Genomic DNA, 27,239 nt, shown 5'->3' with positions numbered 1-27,239 from the left:
AATCGTAAATATTATGATAGCAAATCGATGATGATGCATCATTCTTTAAAATAAAATAATGTAATACTTTTTACATCATGTATAACATAAGTATTAATATATACAATAAATATTTTTTATATGCTGTTTATATATATATATATATATATATATATATATATTTATTTATTCCCTATTTTCTTATTACTTTTTTACTATATTTTCTTTAAATATTAATTTATTACTGTTAATTACTATCAAAGTTTCTACTTTCAACTCATTCACTCTCTCTTTTTCTCTCTCTCTCTTTCTCTCGTAATATTTTAAAACGTTTTGAATTAAAATTTCAATGTATTTTTATTAATAATTAATAAGTTTTTATATTTCATAGCAATAGAGATTTCATAAAACCGGCGCGAATTGCAGAAAAATGGCGGACCAATCAGAGCGTGCTCCCTGATGTCTAGACTCTGATTAGAGGGTCTCTACCTCAGCTTAGAGTCCCTTTATAAGAGTCTGGACAGACTGGTCCTTATTTTCATTGGACGTGCAACACCATGGCGGAACCAATCACGAGCGGTAAAATAGCGAGCCTTAGGAGTCTCTCTCAGGGTGAGTATTATGAAACTTTTCGAAATGGATTCTGATCGGAATTTTTATTTCCTACATTTCTATTGTGTTTCTAGGGAAAGCAATATAATTTCGATAGGAATCCATTCCGTAAAGTTCCATAATACGTGCCAGTACACTAACGATATTGTTACGTGCTTTGCTACAAGTGTTACATGTTACATACCTGCGCAAAGCACGAAATGATGTCGTTAACATTTACAGACGAGAGGTGTCTTAGAATTAAAAATAAAGAATTACAAAATTAATACAAAATGACAATGTCATGCATTTATCTATGTGCATCTCGTAATTTTCTCTATATCTATAAATTGTTTTATACTATTATAATTTATTTTATTGAAATATCTTTTTCAGATATTTTAAAGTTTTGGTTATTTTATCTCTATCAAGTCAAAATAAAAATATAGGCAAACTCACTTTCTCACACAGCCTCTATAGCATTCTCTATCACGATATCACAACAATACAACGATTACGTGTAGTCATCGGCGCCATAGTGTTTTTCTTAGAGCGTCTAGACTAGAGTCCCTATATACATGACATTCACGCCATGTTGTTGCACTCTCAAAGTCTGTCCAGACTCTTATAAAAGGACTCTACCTCAGCTCTCACCTCAGCGCCCTCTCTCCTCACCTCGCGCATGGCTCATCACCTCGTGGCACCTCTTCCGGCTCTCACACCTGCTCCGCGCGCGCTTGCGCTGCTCCCCTTTCTCGTCTCGCTCCGCACGTCTCGCCCAAGCTCCGTCCTAACCTTCAAACTGCCTCTTCTTTGAATTTCTCTGTTTCTCTTCTCACGCTCTGTTCTTCTCACCTCCTTCATTTCTTCGGCCTCTTCTATGTTTTCGCCCTCGATTCAGCCACCTCCCGGCGGCTACCTTCCTTTTCCTTTCCTTTTACTCCAATCTTCTCACTCTTCCATCCTCGAGCCATTCGCTCACTCCAACGATCCGACCGGAAGTTCTCGGTTTAATAACTATATATACTGTATATTATCCAATCCAAAATTTTTGCAGCCCCACCGCCATTTCTCAGTTTTTGCCAGCGCCAGTAGTTCTTTAGCTCTTCCCCTGGTCTGCTGTTTTAAAAATTACATTCGTATATCCAATTCAAAATTTTATTACTCTTTTTAAACTGAATTTGTTTCTTAAGATAATTTTTGAAAAATTATGGATTTGCGCTGGTTATGACGTATGTAGACTATATATAACACTTACATTAAATTAAGAAGTAGTCTACCACGTAAGGCAGTTGGCTCACGATCCAGAGGTCCCGAGTTCGAATCCCACTAAGGTATGTGTGTTTTTCAAATACATATAAGAAAATATTTATAATTGTGCGCGAATGGTCGAAGGAGTCGCGGGAAGGAAGGAATTAATTCGTAGAAAGTCTTCTGTTGTGAAATGTCTATAATACAAGAATGTACATTATTTACAAGTATTTAATACACACGAACGACGGCTATTCCCGCGCGTGAAAATAAGAACTCGATGATCGTAAGCAACGGATATGCGAGTGACTTTACTTTAACACGCTCGTTCCGAGAAACTTTCGTACGATTGCGGGCTCGCGCGCGAAGGTCCGGAGTTTTATTCTCACGACTTCCGAATTCTCTCGAATCCTCCGGACCCCCGGTAACGAGCCGAAAATTCAGCTGAGCCAATCCGCTGTCGGCGTCTCGAGAAATTAGTATTGACGCACGTCACGCTGAACTCGAGGCCGGCCACCGATCAGCTATTTTGAAATATTATTTGCTCGCTTTGTCCCGGGGTATGCCTCGCGCACCGAGTCCCCGAGACAAAGGAGCGAGTAAATATAGGCCACCGTGGAACTCTGTTTTTCTGCCCTTCAAATGTATACTAGGAAATATACAGATATTTCTGCGAATTTGGTCGACTTTACTCTGAAAGGCAGAAAAACCGAAATTATTTCGAAATAGCGATTTTCTTAGATTCATGGTGTAGATTCGCCGACGCTGGTTTTTGTTCGATCGCGAACAATAATCATAGACTGCATCTTAAGAAATAAATTTAGTTAAAAAATAATAATAAAATTTCGAAATAAATATAATTTTTTTATTTTTTTTGACAGTGTTGCATTCCTTGCATTCCTTGCATTCCTTGCACGGTTTTTGAGGACAATTTGTCGTCAGACAGCGCTACTCAAAGCTTGCTCGGTTTTTGCCGATTATTTGTCGTCGGACAGCGCTACGCAAAGCTTGCTCGGTTTTTGCCGATTATTTGTCGTCAGACAGCGCTACGCAAAGCTTGCTCGGTGTTTGTCGACAATTTGTTGGTAGACAACGCTAGACAAAGCTTGCTCGGTATTTGCCGACAATTTGTTGGCAAACAACGCTACACAAAGCTTGTTCGGTTTTTGCTGCCAATTTGCTGTCTGGTTATGTACACAGGCTTTGCTAGCAAAACACGAGCTTAAAGATGACACAGATGGCACCGGATTTGACACCAATCTTTGAACGAATTTGATGCCATTTTGGCGACAATTTGCTATCAAATTGTTTACTGGGTTATTGTATATATTTATTTGCAATCTTTTAAAAATATTTTCGAAAATATTTTTTTGACATAATCTGACGGACATAGAAACATTTAAAAAATATTTTTGTAAATTATTTTAATCTTTCTAAAAAATATTTAAAAAATATTTTGTGCTATATGGGTATGGATAAAGTCTGCTCGGTTTTTGCTGCCAATCTGTTCTCAGGTCGAGCGCGCAGGCTCTGCTCGGTTTTTGCTGCCAATCTGCTGCCAGGTTTTGTATGCAGGCTCTGCGCGGTTTCTGTTCGCAATCTGTTTACATTGCCTGTCAGCAGGCTCTGTCGACAGAATACGAGCTTAATGCGGACACAGATGGCTATGGTTTTGGTGTGGGATTTTTATCAAATTTGCTGCCAATCTGCGCGCATTCTGCTAACATTTTGCTATTTGGGTATATAATAAAACGTTTATTTCTTTTCTGCATTTTACTTTTCCTCTAATTCAATTTTTATACTAATAAAAAATATATATAACGGGGTCTTATACAGCCTGTGGCCGTTTTCCCGTTCCTAATCGCCATCCTCTCCTATCCTGAGTATCCTCTTCCGATAATCTTCGGGCTCTCATAGCATCGCCCATTCCCTCATTCCATGATCTTCGAGGTCTTTCACGCTTTCTGGTCCCGGGAGGTGTCCATTTGTATAGCCTTTGGGGCCAGCGGTCCTCCGACATGCGCATAAGGTGTCCGAACCAACAGAGTTGTCGTTTTTCGATTCTCTCTATTATCGTCTTCTCCGCCTCCATCCTATTCCGAACCTCTTCGTTTTTTACCCTGCTAAGCCTTGACACACCCGCACCACGTCTGAGATAGTCCATCTCCACCGCATTTATTCGCCTCCTGGTATCTGCATTTAGGGACCATACCTCACACCCATAACACAAGACCGCCTCCACCATTGACCTTCCTATATGCTTTTTAGCCCGGGCAGAGATATTCTTATCCCACCAGACCGAATTCAAGCATCCCAACACTTTTCTGCTCTGCTCAATACGACTTTTGATGTTTGTTGCGCCAATCCTCTCATCCTTAGTTATCACCGTACCCAGGTACTTGAAAGCATCTACCTGACCGACCTCCTGAGCCTCCGTAATGTGGATAGAGAATCTCGCTACAGAGTTAACCACCATATACTCGGTTTTCTTGGTGTTCACACATAGTCCCCATTGCTCGTAGTGTTGATATAGCCTTTTGAGCATAAATTTCATATCATAGCTATCCTGTGAGAAGACCGCCTGGTCGTCTGCAAAGCTCAGCGTGAAAAGCGTAGTCTGACCCACAGGAATGCCCATCCCGCAGCAGTCTGCCTTCCATTTCTTTAAAACTGCTTCAAGATAGATATTGAACAATGTGGGCGATAAGCTGCATCCCTGTCGTAATCCTTTAGTAGGTATTAGTGGTCTGGAGAGCCTTGTCCCTTCTTTAATGTAAGCTTTGTTATTTGCATACATCTCCTGTATCACTTGGATTATGTTGGAATTTATTCCGACATCGCACAACACCTGCCATAACTTATTTCTAGGCACTGAGTCGTATGCCTTCTCCAGATCTATAAAGGTTATATGCGTTTCTAGATCTTTGGCTATTCTTTTTTCTAACAGTTGCTGTACCACAAACAGATTATCTACACACGGACCGTCCCGCAGTAAAACCACTTTGTTCTTCGCTCACGGTGCTTCCTATTTGATCCTCCAGCAGTGCCTTAATTACTTTGCCAAAGAGCCTACTAAGTGTGCTGTTCACGCTCAGGCCTCTATAATTCGACATGTCTTTCCTGTCCCTTTTTTTGTACAGTGAAGTTATAAACGATGTCTTTTCCATTGCTCTGGAATTTTTTTATTTGCAATACAGCCGTTAAACAAATTCGTGATTCTTTCTACTAAAAAAGTTCCTCCGTACTTGATCAACTCAGCTACTATACCTTCCGGACCCAGTGCTTTCCCGTTCTTCATAGAGTAAATGGCTCTGCGTACTTGCTAAGGCGAAACACCTATAGATTCACTTACCCTATTTGTCGCCTCAATCTTGACTACTCCACTGGTGAACTGTGGTCTAGTAGTTTCTGTTAGCAGCTTCTCATAATAATTTGCTTGTTCGTTTAGTGTTATTAGATTTAATTTGTTTTTAGTATTTGTTTTTAAGTTCCTTAGAAATTGCCAGACCTCTGTGGATTGTGTTCCACCTATCATACAGTCGATTTCTTTACGACACTTATTTTCCCAGAAGTTGTGCTTTGCTTTTTTTATTCTGTTTTTTAACGCTGCCTTGCTTCTGTTGTAGTCGCGCCTACTCTCTGCTGTTCTGTGACTCAGCCAACTGTTATATGCCCTCTCCTTTTCCTTTACTGCATCGGCCATTTCTTCGGACCACCATCCTTGACTGGGTTTCCTTTGTTGTTCCACAGTTCCCATCACCTCCCGCGCAGCTTGGTGTACCGCTTCCAGAATGTGCTCGTGATCATTCTCTATATCCATTTCCTCGCCCTGTGCGCTCCCGTGGTTGGTCTGTAAGTATCCGTTCAGCTTTCGCTCATACAGTCCCCTGATGCTGTCCTGTTGAAGTAGATACGTCTTATACTTCGGTAATTCGATTTTCCCCATCGCGCCGTCCTCTTCCTCAGCCCTTATCTTCTGACTTACAATGGGGAAAAAGCACTTACTAACCACAAGGTAATGGTCTGAGCCACAATTAGGTCCTCTTTTAACTCTAGTGTCGTTAACCCTGAACAAAGAGTCCTGTCTTACTATTACTGTCTTACTATTACTTAACGTAATCGATAATTGACTTCTGCTCTAACGACGCTCTTTCCCACGTAAATCTATGAATCTTTTTGTGATTAAAGTGAGAGTTGGTTATTTGTAGGTCGTGCTGCTTACAAAACTCTATCAATTTCCCTCACGGAGAAAATTGTTACGGTTGTTACAACAATGTTCTCTATGATTAAAAGAGAAATGTATGTGAATTCAAGTTAAATTGATATTACATTGAATGTAGCTGTTAAGATATGCCCATTTATACAGTTGTCATAACCGTAGTTCTTACGATACGTAACATTCGGTTATAATACTCTCGTATATGGTTGCCTCAACCAAAGAATTATTGCTATCCCTCTTATATGGTCTGCAGCACAACTATTATGGTTGAGAGATCCATAAGATATAGCTGCACGGTACAGCACTGAATCACTGCATGATTGAGAGTTTAGTTCCATTGCGCGCGCAAAAGAATTTCTGCATAGAATAAAGTGGATTTGATAAGGATGTTTTAACTTTAAGGCCTATCTACATAAGACGCAGAACGCGAGTCGCAAGCACACACACAGTCTACATGTCAATCTAACCTCTTTGTGTATAAAGGTTAGATTGACATGTAGACTGTGCGTGTGTCTTGCGACTCGCGTTCTGCGTCTTATGTAGATAGGCCTTTATAAATATACTTTTTTCATAAATATATTTACGAACACAAAATTTCGTAATGAGCCGACACTGGTTTCTGACATTCACCCGACATTATAAGAAATATTATATCATATATCCAATTCAAAATTTTATTACTCTTTTTAAACTGAATTTGTTTCTTAAAATGATTTTTGAAAAATTATATATTTGCGCTGGTTGACATATGTAGACTAAATATAACACTAACATTAAATTAAGAAGTGGTCTACCACGTAAGGCAGTTGGCTCACGATCCAGAGGTCCCGAGTTCGAATCCCACCAAAGTAAGTGTGTTTTTATATGTGTTTTTAAATACGAGAAAATATTTATAATCATAGACTGCATCTTAAGAAACAAATTTAGTTAAAAAATAGTAATAAAATTTTAAAATAAATAATTTTTTTTTGTCGGGTGAATATTTGTTCATTATGGTTGTAACATCCATATATTATGGTTGCAACATCCATATAGTAGCTACCTTCACTAAGGTTAGGGCAACCATATGGAAACCATATGGAAACCATAGATCACTTCCAGAGTACTATGGTTTCCATAACCCTTTTGTATGGATGGGCGAAAATTAACAGCATTATTCTGTTGTAGCAACCGTAACTTTTTCTCCGTGCTCCATTGGAGTTAACCACCACTTCGCCATATCTACCCACCACCTTATCGCCAACTCGGCTACTAACTCTAGCGTTCATATCTCCTGCCACAATGATTTGTTGCCTATTGGAAATATTCTGGATTAGCGATGTCAATTCCTCATAGAATTCTGTTTTTACTTACTCCGGGCTGTCCTCCGTCGGTGCATACACTGCCAGTATGCTGGCGACTCTTCCATAGAGTTCAATTTTAACAACCAGACATCGTTCGTTCACGTATTGAATATCTTTGATATATTTCATTTCCTCTTAACCAATAGTGCAACGCCCGTTTTGGCCCGTTCTACTTTGGGAATCCCCGACCATATAAGCATGTAGTCATCTATAGCTATATATTACCGCTCCCCTTCTTCTTCGTTTCCGAAAGTGCGACGATGTCCATGTCAAGTTTATTTATTTCGTGAATGACCTCCATAAGTTTGTTAGATATTCCCTGCACATTCCAAGTTCCGATATTCATAATCCGTTTATCAAGCTTATGTCGTCTTCGGTTACCATCCGTCCTTTTCCGAGGCCATTGATTAGGATTTTTAGCAAGACTTACGTTTTATGTATGATGGAGCGCTAATCCATCGTTACAACCCCCAACCTGGAAGACCAGGGTATCTCTCTTAGTCTGGGCACTCCCCGTCGACCTGTTCGGCAAGGGAGTCCCTACCAGTAGCTATGCTACCACCGACATAGCTCTCCGGTTCATTGTGCCACACAAGCCTCCTCACCCGGCAGAAACGCCTTCGTCAAGGTGGAGATACCAGAAGAAGGACTAATAAAATAATATTTAATATTATTCTTAATAATTCTTTTTCAGTTCTTAGCAGTTACAATCTTATTGGCAAGTATCGTACTTGCCGACGTCAACCTCGTTACGTCGGCCCTCGGTACGTATGTCGGCCATTCTCAATCTTTGGTAAATGCTCATTATTCTATTACTTGATCTAGGAAAATGGTATAAGTATAATGTTTCATTAACTTAACATTTGCAATATTTTATTTATGTTACTCATTTCATTGAAAATTTAAATTTTATTTAATTTTATATTTTAAATGTAATATTTACCCTGGTAGGAGTATACGTCAAATGACGTCTTAATAACGTCTTAATGACGTCTATAGACGTCATTAGACGTCATTAAGACGTCTTTAGACGTTATTCTCCTACCTGGGTTAATTTGAAATATCTATATATGTAACACCTAGAAATTTGCCTTACGGGACAAATATGTACGTCACTATATTATTGACAAACAGCTTTTCTTGGAGTTAATTATATAACACAATGTGCTGCTGATATTTGTTGTGTTTTTCTACACGAATTGATCATATAAGTTACTGAATACTTCATAAGAATGATATTACTTGATCTAGGAAAATGGTATAAGTATAATGTTTCATTAACTTAACATTCGCAATATTTTATTTTTGTTACTCATTTCATTGAAAATTTAAATTTTATTTAATTTTATATTTTAAATGTAATATTTACCCTGGTAGGAGTATACGTCAAATGACGTCTTAATAACGTCTTAATGACGTCTATAGACGTCATTAGACGTCATTAAGACGTCTTTAGACGTTATTCTCCTACCTGGGTTAATTTGAAATATCTATATATGTAACACCTAGAAATTTGCCTTACGGGACAAATATGTACGTCACTGTATTATTGACAAACAGCTTTTCTTGGAGTTAATTATATAACACAATGTGCTGCTGATATTTGTTGTGTTTTTCTACATGAATTGATCATATAAGTTACTGAATACTTCATAAGAATGATATTTTTCCAGATGGTATACAACCAAAGGAAAATATCGGATCCTACAAGCAAATCAACTAAAGAGATTATTGCACATGAGAAATTTAATTAAATTTTTAAATTTTAATTGAAAAATATTTGAGCAAAAAATCCATATTGTAAAATTTGTGATTTCCTGTAACTTACGGTTCTTCAAATAGTTCAAATAGGAAGCAATCCATGCCAATATAATCGAAGTAACCAACACCTATCCAAGCACCGGCTCAGAAATTAAGGGATCACAAACATTGGCAAAATTCCCTATCGCAATCGCAGTGCGATATCACATACTGTGATGGATTGTATAAGTTATATTTGGTGCTTTTTGGTGGAATCCAATCAGGACAATGGTCGTGTTGTCTACAACACATATCTTCTTGCCAATTGGATCCCAAATCATGATATCCAGTGGACCGGTTCCTGGTTCGCACCATTTTGAGTTTGGTTAAAACCCCTTCCACAGCAGATCATACGCCTGAACAATCCAATTTAATACAAAAAATCGTCGTTTTCTTATAACATAATCATTCATGATCTGATTATTGACAAACAGCTTTTCTTGGAGTTAATTATATAACACAATGTGCTGCTGATATTTGTTGTGTTTTTCTACACGAATTGATCATATAAGTTACTGAATACTTCATAAAAATGATATTTCTCCAGATGGTATACAACCAAAGAAAAATATTGGATCCTACAAGCAAATCAACTAAAAAGAGATTATTGCACATGAAATTTAATTAAATTTTTAAATTTTAATTGAAAAATATTTGAGCAAGAAATCCATATTGTAAAATTTGTGATTTCCTGTAACTTACGGTTCTTCAAATAGTTCAAATATGAAGCAATTCATGCCAATATAACCGAAGTAACCAACACCTATCCAAGCACCGGCCCAGGAATTAAGGGATCGCAAACATTGGCGAAATTCTCTATCGCAATCGCAGTGCGATATCACATACTGTGATGGATTGTATAAGTTATATTTGGTACTTTTTGGTGGAATCCAATCAGGACAATGGTCGTGTTGTCTACAACACATATCTTCTTGCCAATTGGATCCCAAATCATGTTATCCAGTGGACCGGTTCCTGGTCCGCACCATTTTGTGTTTGGATAAAACCCCTTCCACAGCAGATCATACGCCTGAACAATCCAATTTAATACAAAAAAATCGTCGTTTTCTTATAACATAATCATTCATGATCTGATGGTTCTCCACCCACTTATCTGCAATTGAACAGTTTACATTATAAGGTCACATGAAGATTATCGAAATCTTAAATTTCTTATCTTTTCTTAAATTAAATTGTACAATTTTTTTTACGTAATATGATTCTTCTAATTATTCTACATATAAAAGTATTAAGGTAGAATCATCAAAAAATAAATAGTTTTTTAATATTTGAGATATTTAATATTTTATGTCAAAATGTACCAAAATAAAGTCTAAAATACCTCGTAAACTATTTATTTTTATAATTTATTAAGAAATAGGTATATATTTTAAATATTTACCAGTATTATCAGTAAGCTCGCTTTCTTGAAGTAACAAGTCGATGATTGTAGGATGCTTATGCTTGACACACACATTGTCATGTGCAATAATCTCTTTAGTTGATTTGCTTGTAGGATCCGATATTTTCCTTTGGTTGTATACCATCTGGAGAAATATCATTCTTATGAAGTATTCAGTAACTTATATGATCAATTCGTGTAGAAAAACACAACAAATATCAGCAGCACATTGTGTTATATAATTAACTCCAAGGAAAGCTGTTTGTCAATAATACAGTGACGTACATATTTGTCCCGTAAGGCAAATTTCTAGGTGTTACATATATAAATATTTCAAATTAACCCAAATAGGAGAATAACGTCTAAAGACGTCTTAATGACGTCTAATGACGTCTATAGACGTCATTAAGACGTTATTAAGACGTCATTTGACGTATACTCCTACCAGGGTAAATATTACATTTAAAATATAAAATTAAATAAAATTTAAATTTTCAATGAAATGAGTAACATAAATAAAATATTGCGAATGTTAAGTTAATGAAACATTATACTTATACCATTTTCCTAGATCAAGTAATAGAATAATGAGCATTTACCAAAAATTGAGAATGGCCGACATACGTACCGAGGGCCGAACGAGGTTGTCGGCAAGTGCGATACTTGCCAATGAGATTGTCACTGCTAAGAACTGAAAAAGAATTTATTAAGAATAATATTAAATATTATTTTATTAGTATAAAAATCGAATTAGAAGAAAAGTAAAATGCAGAAAAGAAATAAACGTTTTATTATATACGTACATATACATACGTCCATACGTACATACGTATATATATTATATATTATATATTTATATGTATACTGTGACGTTGCGGCTCGCCGCACCGTCGCGGCGCCCCGCCGCCGTCACAAGGCGCGGAATTTCGCGCCCAGGGACGGACCAGGGAGGCAACGACGAGATCTCCAGGGGTCGTAATTAATCGCGTTTTCGCATTCTGATTACCTTCTTTTGTTTTTATGCGATGTAATACGCGCGGCACCTCACCCACCCCACGGCAAACCTTCGAGGGAGTACTTGGCGAAGGAAATCAAGGACGATCGATTACCAAGGAGGGGTGGCAAACGCGGAAGCAGCAGAGATCGCGGGCTGGCGAGAGCAACGCGGCAGGCGGGCGGCACGTGCGGCAACGACGGACGAGGCCGCCGATAGCGGGGCCCCAAGTGCTTGGGTAAACACCCGGTTTCAGCAAATGATCTCCACAAAACACCGACCCACGGGGTGGCTGGCCACCGCCCCAGGGTCAAACCGGAGGCACACCGGCACGAGCGAAGTTCCGTCCGCCGCTAAGGACAAAAATTTGAGGAGTCGCACGCCGCCGAGGGACCGTTGCTCGCCCCCGAAGGATCTCGTATCGACAGCACTGCGCCGGGACACCGCGGGCTTGCAAGCTCGCGCCCGATTGGCTCGCGCGCCTTTCAGGAAGGGGTACTATTGGCGACGAGGAAAACAATTCGTCTACATAACGTATCATAAAGATAATAAAAAACAGATCTCAAAATGGACGCAACACAGTTTCAACACATAATCAACGTAATGAATTAAAACCAACAGCAGTTGATTAATCAATTAGTGCCTCAACAAGAAAGGAGTCGACAACAAGCAATTCAACCTGCAATCAACGCCGCTCTTCTACCAGCATTTGAAAATTTCGACGCCAAGAAAGAAAGCTTCAAGTATTACCGTCAACGATTTGAAAATTACTTACAAATGAAAGGTATTTCTACAGATAAGGTACTCTGTGCAAAAATGCTTCTTAATTCTATCGGTGCGACACATTATAATACACTAGCAGCATTGGTTGCACCTCAAACACCTACTATGCTAGAATACAATAATATAATAGAAGTTCTAGAAAAGCATTTATGTCCCAGGAAGAATATTTTGGTTGCACAGCATCGATTTCTTTCAATTTATCAAAATGAAAATCAATCCTTGGCTGAATATATAGCTCTTCTGCGTCAAGACATCGGTGACTGCGACTTTGTCTCACCATGTCAATGTAGAATCTCGATTGTAGAAATTTTTCTACGTGCTCAATTTATCAGAGGTATAAGGGATAACGCCATCCGTGAACAGTTGCTTCAATCTGATGCTCCTACATTCAAAGATATCGTAGAAAAAGCCCTTGCATTAGAAGCGTCGAAAATCGACAGTCGTGAACTGGCAAAGAATCAACCGTCTTCAAATTCAAACCGCGCTGAAGATGTTAATAAAGTAACAAAGCAACAGCGAAAGTCTAGACGTGATAATGCAACATCGAATCAAAGGAACTATTCAAAGAGTCCCTATAGGCAAAAGAATTATCGACCCAGATCTAAATCAAAAATTGATTACAGGCAACTTGGCATTGAAGGACTATGTCTACGCTGTGGAAACAATAATCATATTGCAAGGAATTGTCGAATAAAAGCATCTCTAAAATGTACTGCATGTGATAAAACCGGTCATCTTTCTAAAGTATGTATACGTTCACTCCTTAATAGTAATAATAATACAAATAAAGCTATAGATAATACGGAATCAACTAATGATGTATCAACCTATGGAATCAACCATATTGTCGACATCTTCGGAAGCCAACGTACAGAGCCCAGTAATTCCAAGAAATATTTTGCCACAGTCGCTATTGAAGGACGTCCACAGGTTTTTGAAGTCGACTCTGGAGCAGGATTTACGTTACTTCCGCGAAAAGATTTTGAAAAGCTTAAATTAAATACTAAACCTCAAAAATCAAATATTGCCTTTCGATCATATACACAGAACGTGTTTCTTCCAGATGGAGAAATTGAAGTCGAAGTTCGATATAAAAATAAAGTATCACGTGAGAAAATGTACATTGTTCCGGATAAACTGTCACCGCTTCTAGGACGAACGTGGATTCGCCATCTAGGTATCAATCTCCAGGAAATCGATAAAGAAGTAGGGATAACTAGCATCGATAGGCCTCAAATTCAAACAATCAACAACATCGAAGAAATCATTAATCAATTTCCTGAAATTTTTGAAGAAAGGATAGGCTGTGTACCAGATTTTAAAGTTTCACTCCAATTACGGGAAGGAACAAAACCTGTTTTCCACAAGGCAAGAGAAGTACCCTACGCATTACGGGGAAAAGTTGAAAAAGAGCTTGACAATCTCGAAGCGGCTGGCATTATAACAAAAGTAGCTTTAAGCGATTGGGGATCACCCCTAGTAGTCATTCCAAAGGCGGATGGTGGCGTTCGCTTATGCGTAGACTATAAAATTGGGGTTAACCAGAGAATAATTTCTAATAATCATCCGATTCAACGAACCGATGAAATATTCAACAGCCTCCGAGGATCACGTTATTTTTGTCGTCTCGATTTACACAAAGCTTATCTGCATCTACGGGTCGACGAAGAGAGTAGCAGAATCCAGATTATTACGACGCATCGGGGCACGTATAAGATGAACAGACTCTCATTTGGCATCAAAACGGCCCCCGCGGAATTCGATCAATTTATGGAACAAGTTCTGACCGGCCTCAAGAAAACGAAGAGATATTTCGATGACGTTATTGTCCATGGAGCCACCAAAGAAGAATGTCAACAAAACTTATATGCCTGTCTACAACGCCTAAAGGAATATGACTTACATCTTAATCGACAAAAATGTTCATTTTTCCAACAAGAAATCGAATACCTTGGACATACCATTGGGTTTAACAAAATATTAAAGTCTCCGAAGAAAGTCGAAGCCATCGTCAACATGCCAAGACCATCCAACATTGATGGAATTCGCCGTTTCCTAGGTATGGTCACGTACTATTCAAGATTTATTCCAGATGTATCAACAATTACACATCCATTAAGGAAATTACTGCAAAAGGATTCAAAATTTAGATGGACAAATGCTTGTGAAAATGCATGGCTGAAACTTAAAAATGAACTCTTAAATGACCGAGTATTAACGCCGTATAATCCAGAGCTTCCATTAATTGTAACATGTGATGCTAGCCCTACAGGCATCGCGGGAGTTCTGTCACACATTATCAATGGCATTGAAAAACCGATTGCATTTGCATCTAGATCGTTAACACCAGCGGAAAAGAACTATAGCCAACTTGACCGCGAAGCTCTTGCAATCGTGTTTGCAGTCAACCATTTCTTCATGTACGTGTTTGGCCGGAAGTTCAAACTGGTGACTGATAATCGACCACTCACTAGAATTTTCCATCAGAATAACAAACTACCAGCGATGACTTCAGCTCGATTGCTACGTTATGCATCATTTCTATCAGGATTCGATTACGAAGTTGAATATAAAAAAGGATCTGAAAATGTCAACGTAGATTGTTTATCCAGAGCTCCAGTAGATCGACAGTATTATTCGACTGATATTGCCATCAATGAAGAAGTTTACCAACTGTGCTATGCAACTATTTTTGAAATTTCATCTGAAAAAATTACTGCTAAAGATATTGCTCAAGAAACAGACAAGGATGAAGCCCTCTCAAAAATCAAGAAAGACTTACTTAATAAAGAACCTACTGACACATGCGAATATACACTTGAAGCAGGAATATTATTTAAGGGTCAACGGGTAGTCATTCCTAAAGCACTACAGCCAACAGTTCTCGAAGAATTACACAAAACGCATGTTGGTATTACAAAGATGAAACAACTTGCACGGCGCTACTGTATTTGGAAAGGAATTGATCGGGACATCGAACGGATAGTGAAATCCTGTCAAAATTGTGCAGAAATAAGAACCAGCCCTGCGAAAGCTCCGTTACACCATTGGGAAGAACCGACATTTAATTGGGATCGTATTCATATAGATTACGCAGGTCCATTCGAAAATAATTATTTTTTAATCGTAATAGATGCTCGTTCCAGGTGGGCGGAAATTCAAATCGTCAAAGATGCCCCAACATCAAGGAAGACCATCGAACTATTGAAAGACATCTTCTCAATCCATGGGTTTCCTAAAGTTATGGTTTCTGATAACGCAACAATATTCGTCAGTGAAACATTCAAACAATTTTGCCAAGAATGCGGTATCTTCCAGAAGTTAATAGCCCCAGGACATCCTGCCACAAACGGACTCGCCGAAAGGAACGTCCAGACACTGAAGCAGCGCCTTAAATCAATGCGAGATGAACCTCTTACAATAAATCAAAAGGTCCGGGAAATTCTGTTTAGATACAGAGCCACGCCACTTGCATGCGGGAAATCTCCAGCAGAACTTTATCTCCATCGTACTATTCGTATTAAATTAGATGCCCTCAAACCACTCAAGAATGTCATAAACCATCAGAAAATTCCTGGTACCCGCAGCTTATCAGTGGGAGAGAGGGTACAGGCACGATACTACACGAACTTAAAACCTGCATGGAAGTTTGGTACAATAATCAAAAAGTTTGGGCAGCTCCATTACCTTATCAAGCTTGATGATGGGTATATTTTCAAGAGACATATTGACCAGCTACGTAGTACTGAAGTTAAGAAAAAGGTAGTCAGATTTGCACCTGACACCAAAGGAGGAGAAGAAGTAAATCCAGAAAGAAGCTTGTCTAACGATTTGGGTCACTACATGGAATTTCCGGGGAATGCTCCAGAGACTACACCACGCGAAGATACCCCTGAAAACGCACCGGAAGACCAAACAAGAACGATACCGGATCCTCCACCAATTAGGCGATCACAACGACCGCATCGATTACCTTCACATTTGCGTGATTACGTTCTGAGTAAATAAGTCGTTCAATTAATGTTTTTTTTTATTGCGATAATTTCGTTCAATTAATTGCTTATTTTTTTACTATTTTCCTTTTAGCGTGGGAGAATTATTGTGATTTTTAGTTTATATAAGCCGCGCAAATTTTATACTCGATTCCCCTAGTGAATAGATGGCGTTACGCCAGAGCTTAAGGGTGGCACTACCGATTCCGGATTCTGTCTGTTGTTAGCCAGATCTGTTATGGCGACCAAAATGTACAGAAGTCGAGAATAAAGACGATATATAATAAAGTCTCATCTAATATTCTTGGTTCCATCACAACAGGTACCGTATCGATTCCGCAATCGAGCGGGTTTAGCGTTTCACTCTCTGGTCGTCCGTCGGCGAGATAATCCGTTGGAATAAGATACGCGATAGCCACCCCGAGTCGGGTATTTCGATCGTTGTCTGGCGGATCGAGGATCGTTGGTGGAAGGTGACGGCGAGGAGCCCAGGAGGAGGCGTATCACCGGTGAGGTTGCCCGTAAATCGCGATATGTAAAGCCACGACACCGCCCTCCGGTGCACGCTCTCGCTCGGGATAACGCATGTCAAGATTGAGTGTAATTTCGCGATCGATAACGAGAGCGAAGGGCCTCGGGATGGTATCGTGGCCGCGGAACCGTGGTACAAGCGTTATGGCGAATCCCTGGAGGTCGCGATAGGCGTTAATGAGTTCGATGTCGCGAGTATATTGCGTTGTCCTCGCGACCTTGGGGTACGGCCGCCTACGGGCCGGTATTTCGTCAATTGCGTTACCGTTTCTTCGCGTCGGGAAATTCTTGTGTTCGAGCGTCGGTGTAGCGTGTCGATTTGTGTTCGGATCTCGTTATTACGGGTTGATAATTGTGCTCTCGCGTTGAGAAACGTTGCGTCCGGTATTACTTGCGTACGTCCTATGGCGTCCCTGCTCGCGACCACCTCGAATTTTGCGTTGGGACGTCGATGGCATTGTTAATTGCGGTCGAATGTCGTTCCCGCCGATTGATTAATTATGTTAGACTTGTACTCGCGTTAAGAAATTACCGGCGTTCCCACGTTTCCTGCGTTTAGATGTTACTTGCGTAGTTCTTCATGGCGTTCCGTGGTTATTAGCGATATCGCGACTTTAGTATTTCGCGTTGACCGGTATTCCGCCTCATTGGAGAACCGCATTAATCCAGTATTTTGCGTTAGTTATCGTATTCTTTGCCTGGTTAAATGACTCGGCGCCTCCCCGTTGCGCCCGAGCAGAATCGCTCGCGTTAGGTTAAGATATCATTGCGACAGAGTTTTCGTACGGTTTTCGACTCGAATTATTAATTGTTTGAGAATAGCGCCTTCAGCGTGTTTATTAGAGACTCAATTAATACTCCGTGGGTGTCTCGCGTCCGCCTTAATATTATTTCTGTTAGATGAATCCAGACACCCCGCCACCTGCTATTCTTGATTTATTTATCGAATTTATCTTGTGTTTGATCGAAGTCGGATGGATAAACGTTGTTATTTTCTCGACAACCAGTACTCAATAAATGTTATTTTCTTTGTTATCTGACTGAGTATGAAATTAACGTGTCACCCCGCCGAATATCGCGCTGCCCTTCATTAACCCCGCCCGTGATTAGGTCAAGCTAGCCTATTCCACGCACCTCCACACTTCGTTTTGCGTCTCGTTTAGGTTTTCGCGATTTCGTGGACGCGAATGTACGCGTCTGGCGCCCAACATTCGGAACATTTCGTGGAGTATCGGAGGTGCGAGGAAATCACTGGAGAGGCCAACCATCCCGCTCTCCTAAGTTTTTTTGATCCGGCACACGTCCCAGAGCGGTCCGGGAGTGCAAAAAGTCGTGACAATACGTATATGTATATACGTGCATGCATGTATATGTTTATACATACATACATAATATACATTGTGATGTTGCGGCCCGCCGCTTCGTGGCAGCGCTCCGCCGCCATCACAAGGCGCGGAAATTTGCGCCCAGGAACGAGCCAGAGAGGCGACGACGAGATCTCCAGAGGCCAAAAATTTATATCATTTCCGCGTTTTGACTATTGTTTTATTTTTATGTAATCTGTTAGCCGGGTATCGGCTAAGGGGATCGAGTTCCGCTTGCGAGCGAGAAAGGAGTGAATCAACACGTCCGATTTCCAATTTATATCTTTATTGAATAAATGGGCTTGTTCTACACGAGTTGTCTCTTCTTGTTGAGTTCCCGCCTTGCGGTTCGTTTTCAGGGAATCGTAGGTGTTTCGACGCGACTGCTAGCTGTTCTTCGACTGACTGACTGGCATGCCAATTCGGCGGTCTTTTATAGTCTTGCGACCGAGTCTTGTTGCTAACTCGGGGCTTCCGAGTTAGCGCGGAATTCTCGTTGCCGACGCCTCGCGATGGCCTTCGCGTCAGCGATTTCGGTCGCTCCGGAATCCGCGCTCCGGGTTCCGGTGTCGACTTGCATCGGATGATCGTTCGTCCGATGCAATCGTCAGGAGTTTCGGTGGAAATCATATTCGACTTCTGTCGCTACCTATCGAATTACCTAATCATTGCGCGCTCGCAACATCCCTCCCCCCGCGGAAAAAGAAAAACGTAGTTTTTCGTTTATTTATGTGCGTTTTTCTTTCCCTTGAGGGGTTACAATCTAAGTTTTTTTTATATTTCTTACGTTATTGTTGGTATTACAAAGAAAAATTTTTTAGTGGTCCCTTTTTCTCTTTATTACATAAATGACTATGATTATGATGCTTATTATTATTACAATTATGGTCGTGGAGCCTATAGGGTATATAATATGCTTGGTTGGTTATTTTCCACTTCTTTTTTTATCTCTTCTAAACTCATACTTAATTTTACTAATTCTGTCGGGTCTTTGATTATCTGTTCTAAATGTATTTCTTTATCAGAATCTACTTTATTGTTTATTGTTATGCTTTTTTCTACTGAGCCTGTTGCATTAAACTCTGGTAAATATATTTTTACGTTTTTATTATATACTCGGTTTTGGGTCTCTAAATACATATCCGGTGTGTTTAGTTTGCAACTGTCGCGTAATGTAATTTTTCCGGTTCTTTCTATTTTTACTTTATTTTCTGGTAATCCTGGTAAAACTTTATCGGTTGTTCTTGGAGTGGAAAATAACCATGTCTGCGGTTCGGATACTGCAATCCAGAGTGTTACATTTGAAATTATGTGACGCTGTTTTCGGCTTTCCATATATCTAGACGTTTTTACATAGAGTTGTACTTCGGTCGGCGCATTCGGAGTTATAAAATAGACAGGGAGATTTTGGGCGCAAGTGAATTTGGTATTATCTCGCGTACATTCATTTAAATCGCTTTCTTTTAGAATTATATAATTGTGATTTTCTCGATTTATTCCTAATAGGGTGTGAGAAGGTTCTAGGAGTGTGAAAACATTATGGTCATTGTGTATTGGTACAGGTGTGATGTCTTATAATTTCGTATGTTGGGTACGCTATCAATGGGCACAGAAGAATAGTGTATATGTTCGAGTTATCCTAATACGCGTTTACATTTAGGTACTTTTGGATAGAATTCCAGTTTTCGGCTTGTATTTTGAATGGAAAATTCAATCTCCTGTCTATGTGTGCGGTCGCTTCTCTTAGTTCTATGATTATTTTTTCGATCGGGAGTGCGCGCGTTAATAAAATATTGTGATTTGCGTGAGTCAGGTAGTCTGTAATGTCGTTTATGTCTGTCGTGAGGTCATTCAAAATAGCGTTTAATACTAATAGTTGTTCGATTTTTTCGTAATATATGCCGGGCTCGGCAGTGAACGTTATCATCTCGTACGGTAGTTGCTCTGATTTTGTTTCATTTGCGAGGTGTAGGATGATAGTTAGCCTGTAATATGAATAAGTTCTTGGAGATATTCTACTTATCTTTTACTTTATGCTGACTTAATCCGTCAGCGAGAGTCGTTTCTTTCAAGTAGCGCGTTTCGCGTTAGTCCACTGCTGCCTTTCGAGTGGTACTTAATGTTTGAATTGTGAAGTGCATATAATAAAATAAAAAAAAATGAGGTGCTTTAGATGCGATAGATATTTCGCGCCTTCGACGTGCGATGCGTGCCTACGCACGTATTGGCTGGAAGTAGCTCGAGCTCCTCGAGCCCAGGTTGCAGAGCCTGAATCGCCTGACTCGCCGCCTCCGCCCTATGAGGATGCGATTCAGCAGGACATGCGGGTGGCTCAGGCTTCCCGCGCCCTTCCGCCTCCTTCATATATCGAGGCGATTCGGGAGGAAGTGTCCCCCCTGCGGGTATTTGTGAATGTGAACACGGGAGCGCGGGAGGTCACCCGTGGTTTTCGACGAATTTTAACCACTAGGTGAGTACTTGTTAAATTTCTCTCTTTTTTTTTTTTTTTTTTTCTTTTGCTTTACCCGTGTGCTTTTTATTCTTCGACTAACGCTTTCAATCGGTTCGCGTGAACACGTAGCGTCTTCCGTTTAATTTTGATTGTGTAATTTACGTCGTTGTGCTTTTCCAAAATTACATACGGTCCTACCCATTGCGAGTCGAGCTTCTTTGAGCGGCCTCGTCGTATTGTTTCGTCATAAAGTAGTACTTTATCGCCTACTTTGAAGGTTGCCTTTTTGCTTTTTTTATCGTATTGTTATTTTGATTTTGCTTTTTCATCTTTCGTGTTTTCTTTCGCGATTTGATTCGCTGCACGGATCCGTTCTCGTAGTTCTTTTGCATAATCTTCATATGAATATGTCAATTTCGGCGGTTTTGTTAAGGCCGTCGGTAGGTCAGGTCGGTGCCCGTAGACCAATTCGAAAGGCGTGAAGCCTGTAGTAGAGTGTGGTGTCGTATTGTATGTAAACATCGCATAAGGAAGCCATTCGTCCCAGTCAGTTTGATCTTGATTTATATAATGTCTCAAGTATTCGGCGAGAGTACGATGCGATCTCTCTAGTGCCCCATTACTCTCAGGGTGATACGCCGTTGTTTGAATCTTCTCGATTTTCAATAATTTGCACGTATTTTTGAACATTTCGCTTGTAAAGTTCGTGCCCTGATCCGTGAGAATTTTCTCCGGAATTCCGTGTTCTAACACGATTTTTGTTACGAATTCTTTGGCGATGGTTCTGGCTTCCTGATTTTCGATCGGTATCGCCTTACTAAATTTCGTTAAATTATCCTGAAACGTCAGAATGTATTTGTTTCCTTGATTTGTAATTGTTAACGGACCGACGATGTCGAGAGCGCATTTTTCAAATGGTCGTTCCGGCGTGTCCGTGATGACCATTGGCATCTTCGTTTTTCTGCTTAGTTTATTTTTCTGGCAGTATTCGCATCTGCCGATGTAAGTCTCGACATCTTTTGTTATACCTTTCCAATCGTGTTGTAGTCGGATTCGGTCTAAAGTGCGTGTGACTCCTTGGTGCCCTCCGATAGGCGAGTCGTGATACTCGTATAGTATCTGTTTCTTTTCCTCCTCCGAGTATTCTCGGGGCGCATCTTCTTCTTCTTGCTGTATCGTATGCACAGCTGACGCCTCTGTTATCGGGTTACGGCTCAATGCGTCGGCGTTTAGGTTGCTCTTCCCTGCCTTGTGTATGATTTCGTAATCATACTCCTCTAATTTAAGCCTCCATCTAATTAATCTTGAACCGGGGTCGGTAACATTGAATAACCAGATCAATGGTTTGTGATCGGTTATTATTTTAAATCTAACGCCATAAAGATAGGGGCGAAAATGCTTGACTGCCCACACGATGGCTAGCAGTTCTTTCTCCGTCGTATTATAATTCTGTTCCGCTTTGCATAATACGCGGCTGGCGTACGCTATCGGTCGGTCTTGGCCGACTACTCCCTGTGAGAGGATAGCTCCTATAGCGAAATCTGACGCGTCTGTCGTCACGATAAATTCCTTATTAAAGTCGGGATAATTTAACACCGGCGCGGTTGTTAATTTTTCCTTTAATAATTCAAACGCGTTTTGCTGCTCTATTGACCAAATAAATTTTTCCCCTTTCCTAGTGAGCTTGGTCAGTGGCTTGGCTAGTTTCGAAAAATTTTCGATGAATTTTCGGTAGTACCCGGCTAGGCCTATGAACGACTGAATGTCTTTCAGTTTTTTAGGAGTCGGAAACTCTTTGACAGCTATTAATTTCGACGGGTCCGGCGAGATTCCGTTTTCCGAAATCACGTGACCCAGGTACACGACTTCTTTACGTAGAAATGCACATTTGCTCGGTTTCAACTTTAAGTTGTATTTTCGAAGCCTGAGTAGCACGTCTATTATTCTTCTGATATGTTCCGTTAGCGTCGCCCCGTATATGACGATGTCGTCGATATACACGAAACATCTCAGCCCTAGCAGGCCGGCCAGCACCGCGTACATTAGCCGCTGAAATGCTGCCGGTGCGTTTTTCAGACCAAAAGGCATGCGATTAAATTCAAAGTGCCCATCCGGAGTGGAGAAGGCTGTTTTGCCTTTGTGGTCTTTATGCATGGGGATTTGGTGATACCCCGAAGCCAAATCTAAAACGGTAAAGTATTTCGCGTTACCTAATTGGTCTAAAATGTCGGTTATGTTCGGCATGGGGAAAGAATCTCCCATGGTGAGATCATTCATTTTCCGAAAATCAATAACCACGCGAAATTGCATTTTTCCGGATGCGTCCGGTTTTTTAAGAACGACTATTATCGGTGCGTTCCAGTGACTCGTGCTCGGGCTGATTATGCCGTCTTCGAGCTTTTTTTCTATTTGCTTTTTCACTTCGGCCTTATGCTTCTCGGGTAACCGATATGGTTTCACATTCACGGGCGCGCTACCTGGCCGGATATTTATCTCGTGCTCTATTGCGGTAGTCGCGCTTAAATGGTCGCCGTCTATATAGAACACATCAAAGTAGTCATCGCAAATTTGTTCTACGGCTGCTCGCTCTTCGGCGTTCAAGTGATCGAGCGGTACTTGCTCGCGTACTTTCTTTTGTCGTTCGGCGATGGTCTCGCGCTCGTCGCTCGAGCGTAACGAGAGAACGTCCGCGGTGTCGGGCGGCGGCAGGTCTTCTAAAGTTACATGTGGAGTGAGTATCTCCACGGGCTTGTCCGTCACATTCAATACGCTAATCGGACATTTAAATTCGACGGGCTGCACTAGGCAATGCCCGATAAAGACCCCTGGGGCGGGTTCGCCGCTCCGCACAATGCCGACACGATTATGATCGGTGACGGCTTCCACGATTGTTTCGCTATGTGGCGGAAGTTTTACCTTGCGAAAAGGTCGGAGCTTAAAGGAAGCTGAGCCGATTTTTAATCGCTTTTTCGAATTTGAAATATCCGCTTTGTGTTTTGAGAGGAAGTCGTTTCCTAAAATGCCTTCATATTCCATGGGAAAATTATCTTTCACCACGTACATCGTGTGGCGAATTTTTTTATCTCCGAGATTCACAGTGGCTTTTATCTTCCCTATCGTGTGAATCTGGTGTCCGGTCACGCCGATTAGCGCTAACCGTTCTTCCTTCACCATCGCTTTCGCTTTCAAATTTCCCACTTTTATTAACGTGAGTGTTGCGCCTGAATCTAATAACAGGTCCATTTCTCCTTTCTCTGCCTCCTGTACGGGCAGCGTCACTAAGTCTAGCGGGCCTTCCTCGTGCTTCTTGCTTATCTGTGCAACACGATATGTCTCGGCGGCGCGCGCCTTATTCCTTTTAGGCTTCTCATCCTCCTCGCTGCTGCTGCGAGAGGATGTTTCCTCGCTAGATTCTTGTGTCCTTGTCTTTCTGACAGTACTCACGGGCGTTTTCTTAACTGCTTCCGTTTTCGTTCGGCGCGGTCGCTCGGGTTTTGGTCGCCCGTTTAACGACCAGCATTCGTCGCGCTTATGCCCTGCCTTTTTACAATATGAACACTCTATCGTGTTAATGCCGCTAGGCTTCTCGGGTTTCGGTAACGCGTATCTGTTTACTTGTCGGCCCGTACGGCAATCTCGCGCGTAATGACCGTTCTTTCCGCACTTGTGACATTGTCCTACGGTATTTCCCGCGCCTCGCGTATTCGCGGCGGGGTATTTATTTTTTGCCGTTGCTTGCGCGCCCCGCGGGGAGGGGCCTCTAACCTTTTCCTCCGCGCTGGCGCCGGTTATTGCTTCTTGCAAACTTGCGTATCGCTGCGCTCTTACTAACAGCTTTATATCGTCGTGCAATCCGATCTGAAAATTATGCAGCGCTTGAGTTTTTATGTTTTCAAGGATGGCCTTCTGCTGTTCTTGCGTGTGGCCTTTACCCTCTTCCATTGCTTCATACAATTCGCGCGCTAATTTCTCGACGCGCCTACCGAATTCTTGTGCGCTTTCGCCGGGCTTTTGCGCTAGCGAATTAAATTCCAGCTGCAAGTGCGTCGTGCAGCGTTTTCCTAAATATTCTGTCTCGAGTTCGCGCTTTAATTGATCAAAATCGCGGATATCGCGCGTGTCGAAATCTGTCATAGCCTTCCCTTTAAATTTCGTACAAAGAATAGCTTCGAGTAGCATTGACTCGTTGGTCGGCTGTATATTTTTCATAGCGTACGTGCTAGCGTTTATGAACTCTCGGACGCGTTCTCGCGAATCTCCATTGATCTCGGGTATCATTGCTCGCGCTTCTTTAAGGCTGAGGTACCCGGTAACTAGACCCGGTTGGTTCCGGACGTCGCTACGCGTTCGTCCGTATGTGATATCCAGCGGGCCTTGGCTGTGCACGCGACGGTCTCGCGCGTCGGAATCGTATGGGGCGGATTCCATCCGGCCTACGCGGTTCCGCAATTCGCGAAAAGCGCGAAGGAGTTCGGCTGATCGGTCAAATTCCGTAGCCTCGATGCGGTCCATGCGTTCTTGCATGTCGCGCATTAGATTAATTAAATCGGTAATTACAACGTCCTGGGCTCTCAACTCGGATCGCGTCGGCTCTGGGGCCTGAGGTCGCCTGGCGGGCGGCCCATTTTGCGCCATTTCGGTGGCGGCCTGTTCGGACACTCTAGATGGGTCCGGATTTTCCTCGCGGTTCTCTTGGCTTGGAGTCGCGTTTCCTGTCTGACTCATTTTGAGAGCTTTAGGCGTATAGTCCTCCCCGTTAGGATCAAATACGTCGGTGTCGTATGAAGTGAGGGAAAATTCTCCTCGTTGTGGCACGTGGCTTGGCGTGACGTCGGAGACGTCTGTCAGTGAGTCAGTCGGAGTCGGTCGCTCTGTATTATTATCGCGGTGTTCGCGTTCGCCTGTTACGCTTACGTCTACTTCGTCGAACGGAAACTCGCGTTCTATGACAACGTTTGGAGATAGTACGGGCGTCTCTTCCTCGGCAAAACGCGAATCTAAATTTTGTCGAACTTGATCTAATCCGTCTTGCTCAGCGGGCCGGTCTAACCCTTCGCTTTCAGCGGGCCGGTTCACCCCTTCGCTTTCAGCGGGCCGGTTTAACCCTTCGCTTTTGGATCGCGTCGCACTCACCGGGTTAACTAGATTACGCGAAGCGCGGTGCGCGGACTCGCTATGGACGAACGACGTTTGTCGGACGGGCGTCTGTCGGTTCGGGTCGTCCGACATCTACTTAGCGCTCGCGGATATAATAATTTTCGCACTTACAATATCGCCGCGAATCGCATGTTGCTGCCTGTCTGCATCGCCTGGTCGTCGGGCCGCTTCGCTGCTTGGCTGCGTCCCTGTCGTCGCTGCGTCCCTGTTGCGCTGCTATGCTGCTTCGCTGTGTCCCTGCGTCGTCGCTCGGGCCGGTGATGCCGTGCGGTAGGTCGTGGCCGTCTCAGGTGTCACTTCTGCACTCGCGGCTGCTACCGTCTCTTAGCTCGCGTCTTATCTGACTTTTCCTTTCCGGGATGCGTTGCCTCCCTTATTAATTGAACTTGGTCTGTTTCAGACGTGAGATGGCGATGTGGGCTGGTCCTTCCTCGCAAGATGGCTGAAACAATCCCACCGCTGCCACCAAATTGTTAGCCGGGTATCGGCTAAGGGGATCGAGTTCCGCTTGCGAGCGAGAAAGGAGTGAATCAACACGTCCGATTTCCAATTTATATCTTTATTGAATAAATGGGCTTGTTCTACACGAGTTGTCTCTTCTTGTTGAGTTCCCGCCTTGCGGTTCGTTTTCAGGGAATCGTAGGTGTTTCGACGCGACTGCTAGCTGTTCTTCGACCGACTGACTGGCATGCCAATTCGGCGGTCTTTTATAGTCTTGCGACCGAGTCTTGTTGCTAACTCGGGGCTTCCGAGTTAGCGCGGAATTCTCGTTGCCGACGCCTCGCGATGGCCTTCGCGTCAGCGATTTCGGTCGCTCCGGAATCCGCGCTCCGGGTTCCGGTGTCGACTTGCATCGGATGATCGTTCGTCCGATGCAATCGTCAGGAGTTTCGGTGGAAATCATATTCGACTTCTGTCGCTACCTATCGAATTACCTAATCATTGCGCGCTCGCAACAAATCGTATACGCGCGATGCCTCACCCCACCACGACGAATCTTTGAGGGAATACACCTAGCGGAAGGGTCCGGGAGGACCAAGGACCAAGGAGAGGTGGCAAGGGCAAAAGCGGAAACCACTGGGATCCCGGGCGGCGAGAACAACGCGGCAGGCGTGCGACGCGTGAGGCAGCGATGGACAAGGCCGCCGATAGCGGGGCCCCAGGCGCCTGGGGAAAACGCGGCCTCAGCAATCTGCCTCCACGAAATACTGACCCGCGGGGTGACTGATCATCGCCCCGAGGTCAAACCGGAGGCACACCGGCTAGAACGAAGTACAGTCCGCTGTCCAGGGACAAATTGGAAGAGTCGCTACGCCGCCGAGGGACCGTTGCGCGCCCCCGAAGGATCCACCTTACGACGATCCTGCGTTAAAATATTGCG

General features: G+C 42.2%; 1 protein-coding gene, 1 long non-coding RNA gene and 1 pseudogene across 5 annotated transcripts; 1 reads left to right on the top strand and 2 right to left on the bottom strand.

Annotated features, from left to right (window-relative positions):
• Positions 1-240: 240 nt before the first annotated feature.
• Positions 241-9,810, bottom strand: LOC139819018 (uncharacterized). Of its 4 annotated transcripts, none has more exons than XR_011733575.1 (4): positions 8,115-9,810; positions 7,814-8,032; positions 1,426-7,702; positions 241-1,372 (listed from the first exon to the last, which is right to left on the bottom strand). XR_011733575.1 is itself a non-coding variant. In XM_071788141.1 (4 exons), exon 4 carries the CDS (start codon positions 4,616-4,618, stop codon positions 3,650-3,652), a length of 969 nt encoding a protein of 322 aa, XP_071644242.1. In that variant the 5' UTR covers positions 4,619-7,333; positions 7,394-7,702; positions 7,814-8,032; positions 8,115-9,810; the 3' UTR covers positions 241-3,649. The 4 variants fall into 4 exon arrangements, 3 of the variants coding, with proteins under 3 accessions (XP_071644242.1, XP_071644241.1, XP_071644243.1); XM_071788141.1 differs by having other exon boundaries at positions 241-7,333; positions 7,394-7,702; XM_071788140.1 differs by having other exon boundaries at positions 241-7,702.
• Positions 9,811-10,001: 191 nt separating this feature from the next.
• Positions 10,002-12,052, bottom strand: LOC139819019 (uncharacterized). The gene is made up of 4 exons (XR_011733576.1): positions 11,389-12,052; positions 11,214-11,276; positions 10,586-10,730; positions 10,002-10,297 (listed from the first exon to the last, which is right to left on the bottom strand). It is a non-coding gene; the product is annotated as an uncharacterized lncRNA (long non-coding RNA).
• A 94-nt stretch (positions 12,053-12,146) lies between these two features.
• Positions 12,147-14,036, top strand: LOC139819402 (uncharacterized; annotated as a pseudogene).
• Positions 14,037-27,239: the final 13,203 nt, after the last annotated feature.

Source organism: Temnothorax longispinosus, chromosome 9, assembly GCF_030848805.1.
Source record: "Temnothorax longispinosus isolate EJ_2023e chromosome 9, Tlon_JGU_v1, whole genome shotgun sequence".
Classification (NCBI taxonomy): domain Eukaryota; kingdom Metazoa; phylum Arthropoda; class Insecta; order Hymenoptera; family Formicidae; genus Temnothorax; species Temnothorax longispinosus.
Note: the sequence above shows the minus strand (reverse complement) of the source record. Positions and strands in the feature narration are given on the sequence as shown.